Below are 14,961 nucleotides of genomic sequence, written 5' to 3'. Positions count from 1 at the left end.
GTCTTGTGATTTGAGAACTTGATGTGACACAGTGCAGCGGCTTACTTCCACATTTTATGTGTATTATTAGTAATGAAATGACCAATACTTTAGTCTCCTGGAAAACACCAGATGAGAGCAAACTTTTAAAAGTTCTACAAAAAAACAACATAAATAAAGTCACATGAGTCTTTAAGGCAGAGGAGATATTTGAGAAGGTTATAATTGAACTCCCTCCAGTTTTCAAAATCTTTTTTTAAAAGTTTCCATAGGTGTCAGGTTAGACCAGCCAGAAGCCAAGTTTAGAGCGAGCATGAGGACGACAGTGGTCAAGCAAGAAATAGTAGGTGCACAGAGAATTTTAACAAGATAAAGTTCAATTAAATTGATTATTAACAAATGTCATACAGTTAATAAATAAACATTTATATGCCACAAAATGTGTCTTTCCTTATGTGGAGGACTCTTGATTATACTTCAAATCCCGCAACCAAAACAGTGACTCTCAGGTCACCAAAATCTAATTTCAAAATCTCAAAGTTGCTTTAAATACAATACAGTAAATTTCACAGGATGGCTCAATTTTGATGACGTGCGAGTCACAGACACGAGGTTACAAACAACTGAAGAAGGAAAGCTGGAACCTACCAATGCTGGCTGCAGGTGTCATGCACAATATTGAGCCTGCCCATCATGCAGTGCAACAGGAAGTGGATTGGATAGGGAAGAGAAATCAAAACAGCCCATCACATGGTTCATTAGAGTCAGGGGAGAGATAAGAATGGGGGGGAAAAGGTTAATATCTCTTGGACACAGTCATCAGTGATTCGGAAACGGCGAAGTGCTAAACTCATATCTGCTAATCGAATGCAAGTGTAAAACAGAACTTTTGTCTGAGGTGCACTGCATATGAATGTGTAATACAGCAAGAGTGATAGTGCGGTTATTATTGTTACTATCAAGTATTAAACATCACATACACGCTTCGAGACAGAAGTGAGGAGAACAGAAAATTTGAACAGAAGCAAGACTCTGCAGCCTGCTGCTTGTTGCAATTAACCAACCCATCCAGACCCGTTCATCCCAGCCCAAGCCAAAGCCCCAGCAATGTTTTTTCATCAAAATATGAGTAATCACACCATGTCCACTTTAATGTAACAAACTGGTTTCACAGTTCTGTCCTTTCTCTTACAAACATCCATGCCTTCCTCATTCATCCTGCATGTGCTACTGTTGGAGGAGCAGGTAGTTATGTGGTATTTTAGTAAAGCAATTAGTAGGCAGAGAGACATTCTAACCAACTCCTAACAACTAGTGGCCATGCAATGCCATACAAAACATAATGCACACATTTGTCGAAGCATTCTTTAGCTTTTCAACGCAAATGTTTGACCCTCACAGGCCTGGAATACATTCTAGAGCTTTTAAGTTATGTGTATGACTATCTTTGTAAGTCCCCTGAGGACAAAATAGCTGATAAACATTCCATAACCAAACTTCTCTGTCCTGCAATCTACCACTTTGCCCATGCCCAGACAAGCATGGAGCCAGGTTAGACTGATCCAGGCCTCCTCTGGGTGGTCAGAGCACTAGCGGTGGTCTCTTTGGAAGCCATACCTGATGGGAGGAAAGCAGCCTGCTGCTGAAACTGCATGCTGGCCAGGGCCTGTTGGTACTGGAGCATGCTGGTGTTAAACATGGCAGTGGCCCCGTTGGCCTTCTCCAGGGCTGCCCGCTTGGGCATGGGAGCCATGACATTAGGGGCGATGCCCTGCCCAGCCAGACGGAGGAAGGCCAGTGAGAAAGTATATAAAAAAAACAGAGATAGAAAGAGAGAGGTGCGTGGAAAAGAGAGAGAGAGAGAGAGAGAGAGAGAGAGAGAGAGAGAGAGAGAGAGAGAAGGTGTTGGAAAGAGGCAAAAAACGGGAAAGAAAACAAAAAAGGTACATACGTTAGAGGACATCATATAAACACCACCACAACATCCTTGTGTGTACAACAACAATATCATCATATCATCAGTAGCAAGCAAGCAGCAGTCTGACACAAGTACTAGACAAGCAGGAGCATGGTGCCTACTGGAGCTACTGGCTAACAAGCATTCATATATTCATTATATTTCGTCTGGAAGCTTACTTGGATTATTTACTTCGCACTCCTAGAGCTGACTAAATGCAATGTGAGCAAGCATTAACTATTAAAACAATAAGGCTGCTAACAGGAGGTGGAACAGGTAGGAAGCACAGAGAGAGGGAGGCTGCACTGCTAGCTCCATGATAAACTGTGTAAGCCATGTTTAAGTGATGGTTCACTCGCAGACAGATGTCAAAAACGGTCTCAGGCCAAGGGACATGAGTCAGATGTTAAAAACAAATTTTCTGGTGTGATTTACACCATAAAACGCTCGGTATGTGGATTTTCTTCTTTGCATGAGGCCATCCTTGAGGTCTTAATATCTGTGACAAGATTTGATGATGGAGTGAACAATCATTTGAACCGTAATCATCTGTTATGATGGGATCCCTTCTGTATGGTTTTAAAAGACTGTTCCTCTTAGCCCCACCCTTATCCATCTGACATGCACTAGTAACACAGACATGCACACATTTGATTGAGCTGCTCTACAACACTGACCACTGACTTGGACGTGAGACTGAAGCCATGCCACCGTTAAAGAAGCTCTACTTTTTCTAGCCCTCGCTGACTTTTGTTAAATAGGCTACAGGTGATGAATTGATTGTGGCTCCTTATCACAAATTCCACATTTGAATTCGTGTTTTGAGGTGATTTTCTACATGAAGAAAGTTGTTTGGTGTGGATGCAACCCGAAACCCAGAAAGCCACAATCATTTTATCACAGGCAATAATGACAGATCAACAGGAGGAAAAAACAGACATTGCACTGAGACGACAACAAAAAAAAGCTAGGTATCTTTGGTTAAAACACTGCTCTACAACAAAGCCACATGCCAAGCTAAAAGGTGAAAGGTCATAGTACCAGGTCAAAGGTTGCGTCGAGGGGTCGCTTCAGTGATTTGACAGCCGACTGAGTCTTAATTAGCAGGCAGCGAGCACATGATGGCAATGGGCCAATGGGGTTCAAGCGCATTAACATAAACCAGCAAGCAGAGGTGCATCATGGGGGCAGCAGTGCAGTTTGGGTATAGGTGAGAAAAAACAAAAACAAATAAAAAAACAAATCATTGGAATGCAATATACAAGGGGATAACAGGACTAAGGCATGCACAGTGTGGACACTAGCTCTACTGCTCAACAGTTAAATGATCATCAATAATCAATGATAACTACTAATCTACATTAGTTATTGTCACACAAAGATGGATGAATAGAGCGGTGAGAATATTATTAAAACATTTCTTTAAGTGGGTTCTCAGCTATCGTAGAGGACAGAAAATTACATGAAAGCACAGTTCACAGGTTTCTGTTTCACTTTGCACATAATAGTCAGTGTGACATGACAACGATTCTCCAGAAGTTCTCTGCCTGGTTATGTCAAAGAGAACATGTAGAAAACACTGTGTTTAACAGACAAGTGTGGCTGTACTATTGTTCACAGGTGCTGTTTTTGTGACACCGCACAATGACTCGTCAGTTTTATTAAGGTCAAGAGGAAGAGAAGTAATAGATAGGAAGTACAGAAACAATGGTGTCATAAATAAGACCAGACCATAAGAGAAAGAGAGGGAGAGAGAGAGAGGAACTGACTCTCTGCGTTTGTTCTGGGATGAGGTGAACAAGGAACAAGACAAGTCTTTTTTTTTCAAATTAGCATGGAAGTTAGCTAAATGCAACTTAGTGACAATAATGCAACATTGTCCAGTCCTTCTTCATTTCATCCTTTTCTGAGCAGATGCTACCCAAACCAAGTTGCAGACCTTTAAAATTTGACCTGTCAAAAGCAGAACTGAAAAAGCTACATTATACCAACCAGGAAGGTGAGACACATTCAAAACATGAAGAGCATGAGCCACAGAACACATTTCCTACTGGGTAAACTAACAGCAGATAGCACTGATATAAATGCAAAAATAACTTCCTCAAAATTGCTCCTCTAAGCCTGTTGTGTGGGTGTAAATGAGTGTCAGGACGCTTGTACAGACTGCTCACCATGGCCGCGGCGGCTGTGGCCTGGTTCACCTGGTGCTGGGCAGCCTTGATTTTGGCCTGCAGATGGGCTGGCGGGTGGAAGTACTTGCACTTTTCCCGAGAGCATCGGCCCTTGATGTAATCCATGCACACGGTGACGGTGTTGTCGTTGGTGTCGATCATGGTGCTGTCAGCCGGATGGGCGAAGCGACAGTCATTCTCCCCCCGGGAGCAGTTGCCCCTCTGATATTCCCGACACACCTGGACACAAAGTGAGGGGACAGCAATCATGAAAAGACGTGGAGTTACCTTAAAATTCAGCACAGCGTGTGGATAAAACACAAGGACAGTCCCATGTGGAACAGATCCTGTTGGGTGCATTTGTGTCTTTATGTAGAATATATCAAGTATGACTCATCAAGCCTTCATTTTGTCGTTATGGAGAGTGTGTGTGGTTACAAACATCTATTTAGTTGTGCTGGGTCATGAACAAATATCACACTTAGGAAGCTTTAGCACATTAACCCTATCAACATAGAATTTCTTTAGCGTTATCTGTAATGTGTTTATTGGAGCGTGACTCTCAGATATTTTTCTAAGTCTATATGTTAGACACCAGAGGGCAGCACCTTCTTTTAGATTAGATGTACCATGAACGCATGGGTATTACTTATCTGCTATCTACCCTGCTTTTCTGCTCTAAGTGTGTCAGCAGTGTATGTTTGAACTCCATAAAGACAAAAAAAAATAGCAGATTTAGCATTTATAATTTACTTTTACATTTTACTGATGTGTTTTAAAAAAGTAAAGATATTCTACAACATGTACGATTTACAAAACACTGCATGTGGGTCTTATGGTTTTGTGATTCTGTCTTTTTTTAAAAGAAAAAAAAGAGAAAATATTGACATATTTCCAGTGCAACTACAAAAAAAGGTAACATTTTGGTGGAAAGCAAAGGCTTCTTTCTAGACTCAACGATCACACCGCCAGCTACGGTAGAGGAGGAAGACACAGCAGCCTCGATAGACCAGAATGCAATGCTGCCACAACAAACGTTAAGTTTTCCTTGAACAGAAAGAACGTGTTCTTTTACTGTTGCTACTGGTGCTGTTGAAATCATTACTGCTCATTTCACTCAAATAAATATTCATCACGTTCAGGCTCACATCTGGTGCATGACTAATGGTATTTTGAGAAACGCACTGTGCGAAAGCACAAACTGTACCAGAACTAGATAAGACGGTTTAAGTGTGAGTAAGTTCTAGAAAAAAGGAAAAAAAAGTCTTAAATACAAAGCATCTATTAGAATGCACTCAACATCATAATCTGATGAAATATTACAGTTTATGAACTTCTGAGGGTTTTATTCTAATTTTCTTTAAATTAGCTTCTCTTTTGAATAATGGTACCTGCCAGCAAATTAGAATAACAAGTTATTCAAGTCCAGTAAAGTACGCTGTTATTCTTTTGCTTGTTAAATCACTTGTTAACAATGCTTGTCTTGTTTAAAGGCTAATTATCATCCTGGGCAACTCCCCTCCCACTAAGAAACACATGAAGTAGATTTTATTAGAGTTTTCTTGGAGTGAGGAGTGGGTTGACTCTATGCTCCATTAAATGTTGAGAAGACCAGGTTGACTCTGTTACCTCAAGTCTATCTGTTCTCAGCAGTTTCTGGGCTGCAGCAGCAGCGTTGGGGACTTGGCTGACGTTGGGGCTGGAGGACATGAGGACAGGGGTGCTGGGCATTATCTCCTGGGGCATCAGGCCTGGTGACATGGGACTCAGGTAGGGATTAAAGGCTGCGGCTGCAGCTGCTGCTGCTGCATTGGCGTTGGAGGCCATGCCTGGCGTCATTGAGAACATGGGCTGCAAGAGAGCAAAATAAAAACAGGAGAATGAAATGATTATATGTACGTAGAAACCACAAACTGTGCTTTCTGTATGTAAAAAGAGACGGACTGACTGAAAGACAAATCAAAAGCCTGAAAGAGCCACGCAGACAGTGAAGGAGCTGTATGTGTGTGAGCTTCTACATGTATGTGGTCTCACCGTGGGCAGTAGCTGTGGTGTGTTCATACGTGTGTGTCCTCTCACCATAGGTGGAAGCTGCGTGCCGGGCATCATGGCGTTGGCGAGATGCATCTGTTGGGCGAGCATGACCATGTTCTTCTGCTGGATCAAGTTGTTTCTGCCATTGATCTCCAGCTGGGTCTTTAGGTGTGGAGGAGGGTGCAGATACTTGCAGTTCTCCCTAGAACAACGGCCCTGAAGCGGAACGCAGAGGGGACAAATGGAACAGTCAGAATGACACAATAATGTAGGTTTGGCTGCATTTGTAAATATGATAACCGTGCAATTTATGGTATAGTTTAGTTAAAACTACAACGGTAAAGTTGTTGTGGTATCTTGGATACTGATATATATATCAGTGAGTTTGTGAAGTTTACTTGCGTCAAAATGTTTTTGTTGTTGTATTTTTGCTATATTTGCTACAGAAGTGAACCTCTGATTTTTCATCTCGAGCCATCATCAATTTAAAGATGACCAAATACCTTGCAAAACGTTTAACATTTACATCCGTCTCTGATGTACATTGTTTTTAGTGCTAATTAGCAAATGTTAGCATGCTGACTCGCTAAACTAAGATGGCTAAAACATCAGGATGTTACCTTTGTGACTGTGAACAGGTTGCTATACTGAGGTAACCATTTAGCTCAAATCAACGTCTAGCCTCAGTACAGTATTTTATGTGGCCTTATGGTACTCCGACAGCCTGTCATCCTATAATCCAGACTAATTGAAACATTACATTGAGACCCAACAAATCACAATTTAAATATGGCAGAAAACAAGCAGGTTTGTTTCCTTGTTACGTGAAATAAGTGAAAAAATATCATAAATGGTGTGTATGCTCAACGTCAGACACTCAAATTCACATTAGGTCTGGGCTGAGTCTAGCACTAATTGTTAATGGCTTGCTATTTCCGTCAGTCCCAGCAGGGACATGTGTACGTGTGTGTGTGTGTGTGCGCTAGTGTGTGTGTGTCATGACGGATACCGTTGTGCTGCTCTATCCAACTTAGCTACATTTCTAACCAACACTACAAATACATTCCACTCATATGATCTGTATATATTATATCAGCAGTCACCCGGAGGTCACACTTCAAAGACTTCAAATAATAATCTAAGACAGGAATCCCTTTTTGCTGCCTGCTGAGAGTATCCAATTCAGTCTGGAGAGGAGGAGTCTAGGAAGAAGTCGGACACACGAGCACATTCTCATGCAAGCAGGAATGTATACACATTAATGCATGCCTGTCGCGGTCATGTTCGGATAACAGGTGGCAGGGATACGTCTCGCAAACATATGACAAACGCACACACGCTAACACGTCCGCAGTTTAAGAAAGACCCGTATTTACTTTCAGCCCTGTGGCACAGCTGAGCGGACTGTGCTTTTCCTCGCTGACAGAGCTGTCCCCACTGGGATTCATGTCCATACCCCGTCATGACTTCATCCCCCTTTCCCATCTCCTTCACTTTCACTGACACTGGAGCACCGGACAGGTGGCGAGGGAGAGGGGTGGGGGGATGAGGAGCGGAGAGGGGGAAACTTAAATGGCAAGGGGGCCTCTTTAAGACTTTTTTGTGTGGACTCCTTGTCTGAAGTTTCTATCTCAAGCTCTCATTTGATCTCCTTTTTAAAGTGTGGACTAAAGCCATGCCTCTTCTATTCTGTGGCCTGATTATCTTTATTCCTGCCTGAACTCTATATATCCATTTAAAAGGGAAATCTAGGGGAAATGTCGATTGTTTAAAAGAAAACTCAACTGAAGCAGAACTTTCCATGCCGTTATAATCAAAGACTGACCAGGTTGTGCACCGACCATGTGCATATAAGCTGAGCTGGCGCTCATAAGACTTCTGACACTGACAACACTCAGAGGTGTGTGTGTGTGTGTGTGTGTGTGTGTGTGTGTGTGTGTGTGTGTGTGTGTGTGTGTGTGTGTGTGTGTGTGTGTGTGTGTGTGTGTGTGTGTTGTGTGTGTGCGCGTGTGTGGAAAGTGGGCGAGTGTGTCGTACATTTGTGAGAGATGAGAGGAGCTGAAAGCAGGTTCTAATAGCACTCATCCAGAGAGTGACAATGGCATGCAGCTAGGGTAGGGTGGGGTGGGTTGTGTGGCGTGAGTTTGTGTTGTGTGTGTGTGTGTGTGTGTGTGTGTGTGTGTGTGTGTGTGTGTGTGTGTGTGTGTGTGTGTGTGTGTGTGTGTGTGTGTGTGTGTGTGTGTGTGCAGAGGGGGTTGCAAAAGGCATGGAGGATCATGTTGCGTTCACCCCATATGAACCTGTCTGTCGCCTGCTGGATTCACGACTGCAGCAGTTTATGTGCAGGTTAAGGTCAGAGGGTAATGTTTAAGAGAGAAACATGTGGCTTTGACTTTAGCTAACTACATTTGCCGTTCTGCCGAATCACGCAAAGAAATATGCCATTCACCATAAAGGTAGCCATTTTAAAAGAAAGAAAGCAGGTCCCAGAAGAGGAAATGCCAGGCTGCATAAGTGGAAGAGAGAGAGTCATATTGACCGAGAACTGCGTCAGGGAAATTTTAGAACTTGCAGAGAGAGAGAGAGAGAGAGAGAGAGAGAGAGAGAGAGAGAGAGAGAGAGAGAGAGAGAGAGAAACGGAGATGCAGACCGAGAGAAGGAGAAGAAAAACGTTGCTCCGCTCACATCATGTTTGTGGCTGTTATTGTGACATCAGCGGCCTTGAGGAGCAGCTAGAGACGGTGTCCACGGCAACTGAGCAGCCAGACACTCCAGCTCTAACAACAGCCTTCGAAAGACTGCAGCCCCTGAACTGGGACTCGGCTACAGACTCACGATCGCTGGCAGATTCAGGAATGCAGCAGATACTACAGATAAAACCAATCCGGAAAACCACAACTATTCATAAAGGAGAGGGCCATCCAATCACAACCACTCTCTGTCCTGTGTCCTGGCCTTGTTTGCGTCCATGCTGCTAATACAATCATCAGGAAAAAGCTGATTATCATTAACATTTCTTATCACTACTGCTCTTTTACCTCCATCAAGGGATTCAACACTGGAACAGACAATTAGACTCTCTGATTACACCAACACTATTTAAAGGTCATTATGCAACAAAAAAAAAAGGATGAGCTATTGAGACCCATGGAAGGCTTAAAGTCTTAATTTTCATGGCACAGTGAGAAAATACCCGATGAGAATGTGATTAGTGATGAGTCTGGTTTTGTCATTGCTCCATGCTTATGCCAGAAATGATGAAAACAATGAAGCGAGCCGCTTCAGAGTGATTCTTTTCACACCATCAGTTGATTCCCCAGTGTCAGGGCACAGGTTGATGAGCATAGAGTAGTAACATATTGTCTTCATCATCAAAATTGTGTTTCAGGGAATAATATTTTCATATTATGACAGTATAAGATCATATTGTTAAATCAAAGGCCACAATTCCAAAACGACAACAAAGTTATAATGACTTTAAGTTAGAATATTTCAAAGGTTGTTTTTGTCTAAACATACAAATGACTACTAATATGTAGAAATTGCAAAATGACTAAATGATTAGTGGATAATTGGTTTTAACTGCAGATTACATACAGAATAAATAAATACATCCAATTATTTCAGATCTCATTTTGTAAAAAAATGTAAATAGTATTTTCCTGTCATCTTTACTTTCGATAAGAAAAATAACTTGATAGCGTCTGAACTTACCCTGCCTTCTATAAATGTAGTGCTAATAGAGGGGGTGACCTGTGTTGGCCCTGGTGAGATCAGATTTGCCAAACTCCAGGCCAAACAGGGAACAATAATCCCACTGGCTACCGTGAAGTCTGATTGATGATAAGTTGTGATAACATGTTCCACCCAGATCGCTCTCTCTTCTAACTCTGCCTTTCACCCGTGCGTGTACACACACACACACACACACACACACACACACACACACACACACACACACACACACACACACACACGCACACGCACACACACACACACACACACACGCACGGCTTTTGTGACTGTGTGGGATTTAAACAAACAATGAACCAATGTGTAAAGAATGCTGGGTGGGGCTGCATCCCATCCTTTTGAGGTGAAGAGATGAAGCATGCGGCAAGAAGTATTAATGCGCATGTGTGTGAGAGAGGGGAAGAGTGAAACAGTGAAAAGGTGAAGGAAAAGACGGGCTTCTGCTTCTACTTTTTGACTCGCAACCACTGCAGTGCTGTTGGTTTATAAAGCGCTGAATGGTTTAGGGCCATATATTTCTGATCTGCTGCTACGTGATGAACCATGCAGACCCCTCAGGGAGTTCAAATCAAACATATATATAAATACATATGGTGTGAGACTCAGTGGTGTTGGTTTCTGGTGTGAAGCTACAGCGTTCTCTGCCCTGCGTTCCAGTAACTGCTGTCCAAACATACACAGAGATGAAAGGCCTTTCTCCTCACACACACTGTGAATGAAGCTTTGTTTCGCTGGTGAGCAACAGAGACTCAAAGGGCCGAGCACGGTGGTTGGTCTCTTTTTCTACTGTGCGCTCAAATATGGCGCAAAATATGGAGCATATCAATTCTCTGACTTTGTGCAGATCATCTTACACGGCGTGGCCAACAGCAATTTCCTAGTAGTCAGTGAAGTAGCATGCAAATGACTGGAAACATCGCCGATAAAGAATATTTAGAAGTAGTGGTGTGGTCTCGTTGTTGGTATATATATATATATATAAGTGTTAAATAAATAATAAAACAATGAGCTATTCACAATCAATACTATCCTTTTACAGTGAAGTCTAATTGATTTTCTTTTTGTTTTTAGCCACTTACGTCTGCATTTAATTAGCAGTAAAGTTTTCTAAGCGAACGAAGAAGACATTAGAGATCTACGCAGTCTAATGTGATGCAGGGATGTTTATCGCTGTGGCTTGCAGTCGCATTTCTATATCAGACCATGAAAGCGTACTCATACACTTGTGATTATGTCTATATCTCCCTGCTGGGACTCAGTGTACACTGGGATCCATGTTGCACAGCTTTGTGGTCAGGGAGTTGATGTGAGTGGTGGAGCTTATTGAGATATGGAGGAGGGAGGGAGTGTTAATCTATGATAATAGTTACGGTATCCCCCCCACTGACACATTACCACCCTCACCAAACAATGATGGAGAGAAGAGGATTATGGGCTACAACACAGACCACACACAGAGTGATAAGGTTGGCAAGATAACAAACATGTTTGTGTGGGAAGTTCAAGCTGTTATTATCATTATTGATAATTAGTATTAGGAGTATTAGGAATTAATCGAAAGAAACCTTGTGCAAGCTGGAGATGCCGCAGTCTCAGTTGATGTTCAATCATAAACACACATATGCATTAGACACAGTGGCAGCCCCACAGACCTCACAGTTTATATAGACACACACAGGCCGACACACACACAGCAATGAGTTATTCACACTTGAGAGGGTGTTGGTTCTCAGAAATGCATCAGGTCAGATGTCACGTACACAGGAGCCCTCGCTCCAAACTTAGACCTTTCTGTTTTTCTCCTGACATGCCCCCCCACCCCCACCCCTCTCCTGCTTTATATCTCCTTTCACACAAAAAGACACATTCATGTCACTTTATTTACGCCAGTTTTTTTCTCAACAGTCTCTGTTCGTTTCTTCCTCTCCTGTAAGGGCTAACAAGGTTAGTTCTGTACTTTTCATTATCAGTGATAACAGAACAATCTCCCAGGTATCGATTTGAGCAGCAGTACTTTATGAAAGCCAACCAGGGCTCGCAGTGCGAGTATGTGAGGAGGTCTGGAAATGTTCATTTAATCATCTCTGAGCTCCACTTCCCTGTGGGAGAGAGAAAGACGAGTCATTGCTCAGAAATGACGAGGTCTGGGGCAGCGGCGAGGAGTCAACAACAACGCTTTCGTTCCTGAAATGACTGAAGTGTGCTCTTTTCTCAGTTTCGGAAGGCCTTGCAGGTTGAAGATCAAACACTGCCATATATCTTGATCAGCCATTTTGTAAACTTGAATGATGAGTGTTCTGGTGACATATGATGCTAAAGGTTAGACCTCCCTTCTAGTGCCTTAGCACAGATTCCGCACTATATCGATTGACATATATTAACAACATATTTATTAAAATCATTACAGATATGCTTTAAGGTGAGGAAGAGACTACCATATCAGTCCTGGATAGCAGCAAGAGTCACATGAACTTTGTCACAGACAAAGAATAAAGGAAACACAAGGAACAGGGATGATTTAAGGCAGAGGTAACAGAGGCGCAAAGATAGAAAAAAACCTTTGACCAAGATAAGAGAAGTGTTCTGTATGCCTTCCCCATCTTTCTCATCTCTTTTATGCAGACTACGTCCTTGTTTCTAGCGCTTCGGAGTGGTAGCTTTGCGATTCATCTCAAAAACTTAAAAAGCTTAAAGAAAGTTTAGAGGCAATCCTTTTGTCTTTTACACGCCGTTCTTTGTTCTCCCTTCCTAATCCACACCACTACCACCATTATCTGCACTGGGTTCATTTTCCTCCTTAGTTTTGGGACACCTGGACTGTATAAACACACTGAAATATTCTCTTCCATCCATGGCCAATAAATAACCACCAGGCAGATGATTCATTTGGTTCGCAGCACTAACAGATTTAATCTGGCATGTTTTCTGCTAATCTGATCTCACAGACTGTAATCCTATCCAGAGCCCTAATCCCACTGTCAACTGGCCTAATCCTGTTTGGGCGTGCGATTATCTCCTATGAACTTGGCACTAGCACAAGCAGGGTGTTTTCACCCTCTCTCTCTCTTGTTGCATTTTAAGAAGGGCTTTTTACTCACATTAACTAGTCAAATTGTTCCTCTATTAAAAGATAAGAAAAAAACAGCAGAGTTGGATTAATTAAATTAGTTTCCGAGGCCACTTTACTTGTTGCACAAATTCTATACAGGTGTTGATGGCCTGTAATAAGGCAGAACACAATAAGGGACTCATCTATCTAATCTTTCTTCTATTCTATAAGTGTATCATTTCTTAACAACACAAATGTTGTTTTCAATAAATGAATAGACTGAATCACATATAATTGAAATGAAAGTAGCTACAGCAACCATTGACATCTAACCAACAAATCAGCCCGAGGTCCAGTCCAGATTTATAACCTGACAGTGTGTAAATGCTAGTGATGCTAATGCAAAGTGCGAGTACTCATGATATATAAAGCAATATATTATGAACCTGGTGCCAGAATGAGAAAAATACAATGTAGAGGATGCAGTGCAGTGTGAGGCGGTGTTATCAGAGCCTCCAGCAGTCCGTGCGTGTCACACAAAACTAATCAAGGCTAACACTAATTGGGCCACAGGTGGTGCCACTGTTTCAGGTCGAAAAACAAGGACACATGATGCATCATGACCAGACAAAATGGAAACATCGTCTTGGAGGATGTTGATGATGTGTTTACAGCTGACTAGATTCACTTCTCAGAGTTTTAGCTCAATCATAGACAGCTATGCTTTTTCTTTACATTCTCGGGCTTTTCACCACCAGCGGGTGTCTTACCGTGTGGCTTCTTTTTTTTTTTTTTACGTTTTGTCAAAAGGGGAAGGGTAAAGTTGACTGATAGACCTAACAGCTGGAGAGAGGGAGGAGCACCCTGAAAAGGTGTTGAGAGAGTTGAGTCAAAGTGAGTAGCTGTGCCCTCAAGCTCCTCTCCTCCTCTCTCGGCTGTCTAATGGGAGGATAATGGCAGAGCTGATTGACTGTGTGACTGTTCGCATGTAGGAGGTAATGAGAAAGCTGACAAGAAAGAGAGGGAAACAGAACGTTAGAGACGTAGATGGATAGGGGTTATCAGGAAAAGCCAGATCAGTTACACGGCTGAAGGTACATTGAGATTAATACTATTCCAACCCCTTTAATGCAGTTTTCCAACTTCCACTTAAGTAGCTTTAAAGTTCCTTAGATTCCCTTAAAATCAATCCATTTTTGAACCTTTTATGTGTGCCTTTTTTTTTCATAAATTATAATTAAATGAAATTCACACGGAGTTATTATCTCTTAATAAAAGTAGTTCTGGTAGAACAGTTATGTGAGTTTGTTTGGCTAAACTGTGTACGGATACACCATTTGCAGTTTTTTTTATATTACTGACAAAGTACCTGATCAGCGAGTGTTTGTTGTACTGTTAAACTGCCCTTTAATTCTCAAGTCCACGTTGTCTGACACTGTATATTCTGTGGTGGCTTCTTATAGCTCTTTATTGAAGCTTTATGATGTTTACACAGAGTCAAATATTCAAACCTAAGACTCAGGAACCCAGGTCACCTCATGGAAATGCCTGTATTCTAGATGTTAAAGACTGGATTAACTTAATAAATTAAGTCTGAAGTATGTGGTATTAAAATAAAGTTCTGTGGGTTTGAACAATGTATGACTGCATTGGGGTTTAAAGTGCTGGAGACAGAAATGTTTTCATGCTTAACGTCTGCAGGATAGAGTCAGCCATAATGTCTAATTTGAAATGAATGTCACAATCGTTGAAAAGTTGATGACTAAACCTATGCAAAACCGGTTTGTATGAAGCTTTTATTAAAACACAGCATGATGAGGGTTCATATATATGAATAAATATAAATGATTTTGAAATCTACACATTTTATCCAATGAACCCTTGGATATAGTTCCATTTATACAAACCAAGTGACATCACCGATACCTGTACGAAATGTATGTGACAGGTATTGGTGTATGAGTTTAGATTATGTAACACTGCGATCTCGGCTTTGAACTGTCAATATTTGTTAACAG

General features: G+C 41.9%; 1 protein-coding gene across 15 annotated transcripts in view; it reads right to left on the bottom strand.

The window, feature by feature from the left end:
• Positions 1–14,961, bottom strand: part of mbnl1 (muscleblind-like splicing regulator 1) — a 39,775-nt gene that overhangs the window by 5,258 nt on the left and 19,556 nt on the right. For 8 of the 15 annotated variants that reach the window (XM_054627082.1, XM_054627060.1, XM_054627097.1 and 5 more), the window contains exons 3-8: positions 6,142–6,357; positions 5,737–5,958; positions 4,108–4,347; positions 2,978–3,031; positions 1,597–1,750; positions 628–663 (exon numbers count right to left, since the gene is read on the bottom strand). In XM_054627082.1, coding sequence (XP_054483057.1) covers positions 628–663; positions 1,597–1,750; positions 2,978–3,031; positions 4,108–4,347; positions 5,737–5,958; positions 6,142–6,357 — 922 coding nt within the window. The remainder of the gene's footprint in view (positions 1–627; positions 664–1,596; positions 1,751–2,977; positions 3,032–4,107; positions 4,348–5,736; positions 5,959–6,141; positions 6,358–14,961) is intronic. The other 7 variants (XM_054627101.1, XM_054627100.1, XM_054627104.1 and 4 more) reach the window with 7 other exon arrangements.

The sequence above is a fragment of the Anoplopoma fimbria genome, chromosome 3 (assembly GCF_027596085.1).
Source record: "Anoplopoma fimbria isolate UVic2021 breed Golden Eagle Sablefish chromosome 3, Afim_UVic_2022, whole genome shotgun sequence".
NCBI lineage: Eukaryota > Metazoa > Chordata > Actinopteri > Perciformes > Anoplopomatidae > Anoplopoma > Anoplopoma fimbria.
The sequence above is the reverse complement of the archived record's forward strand: the minus strand, read 5'-3'. Positions and strand labels throughout refer to the sequence as shown.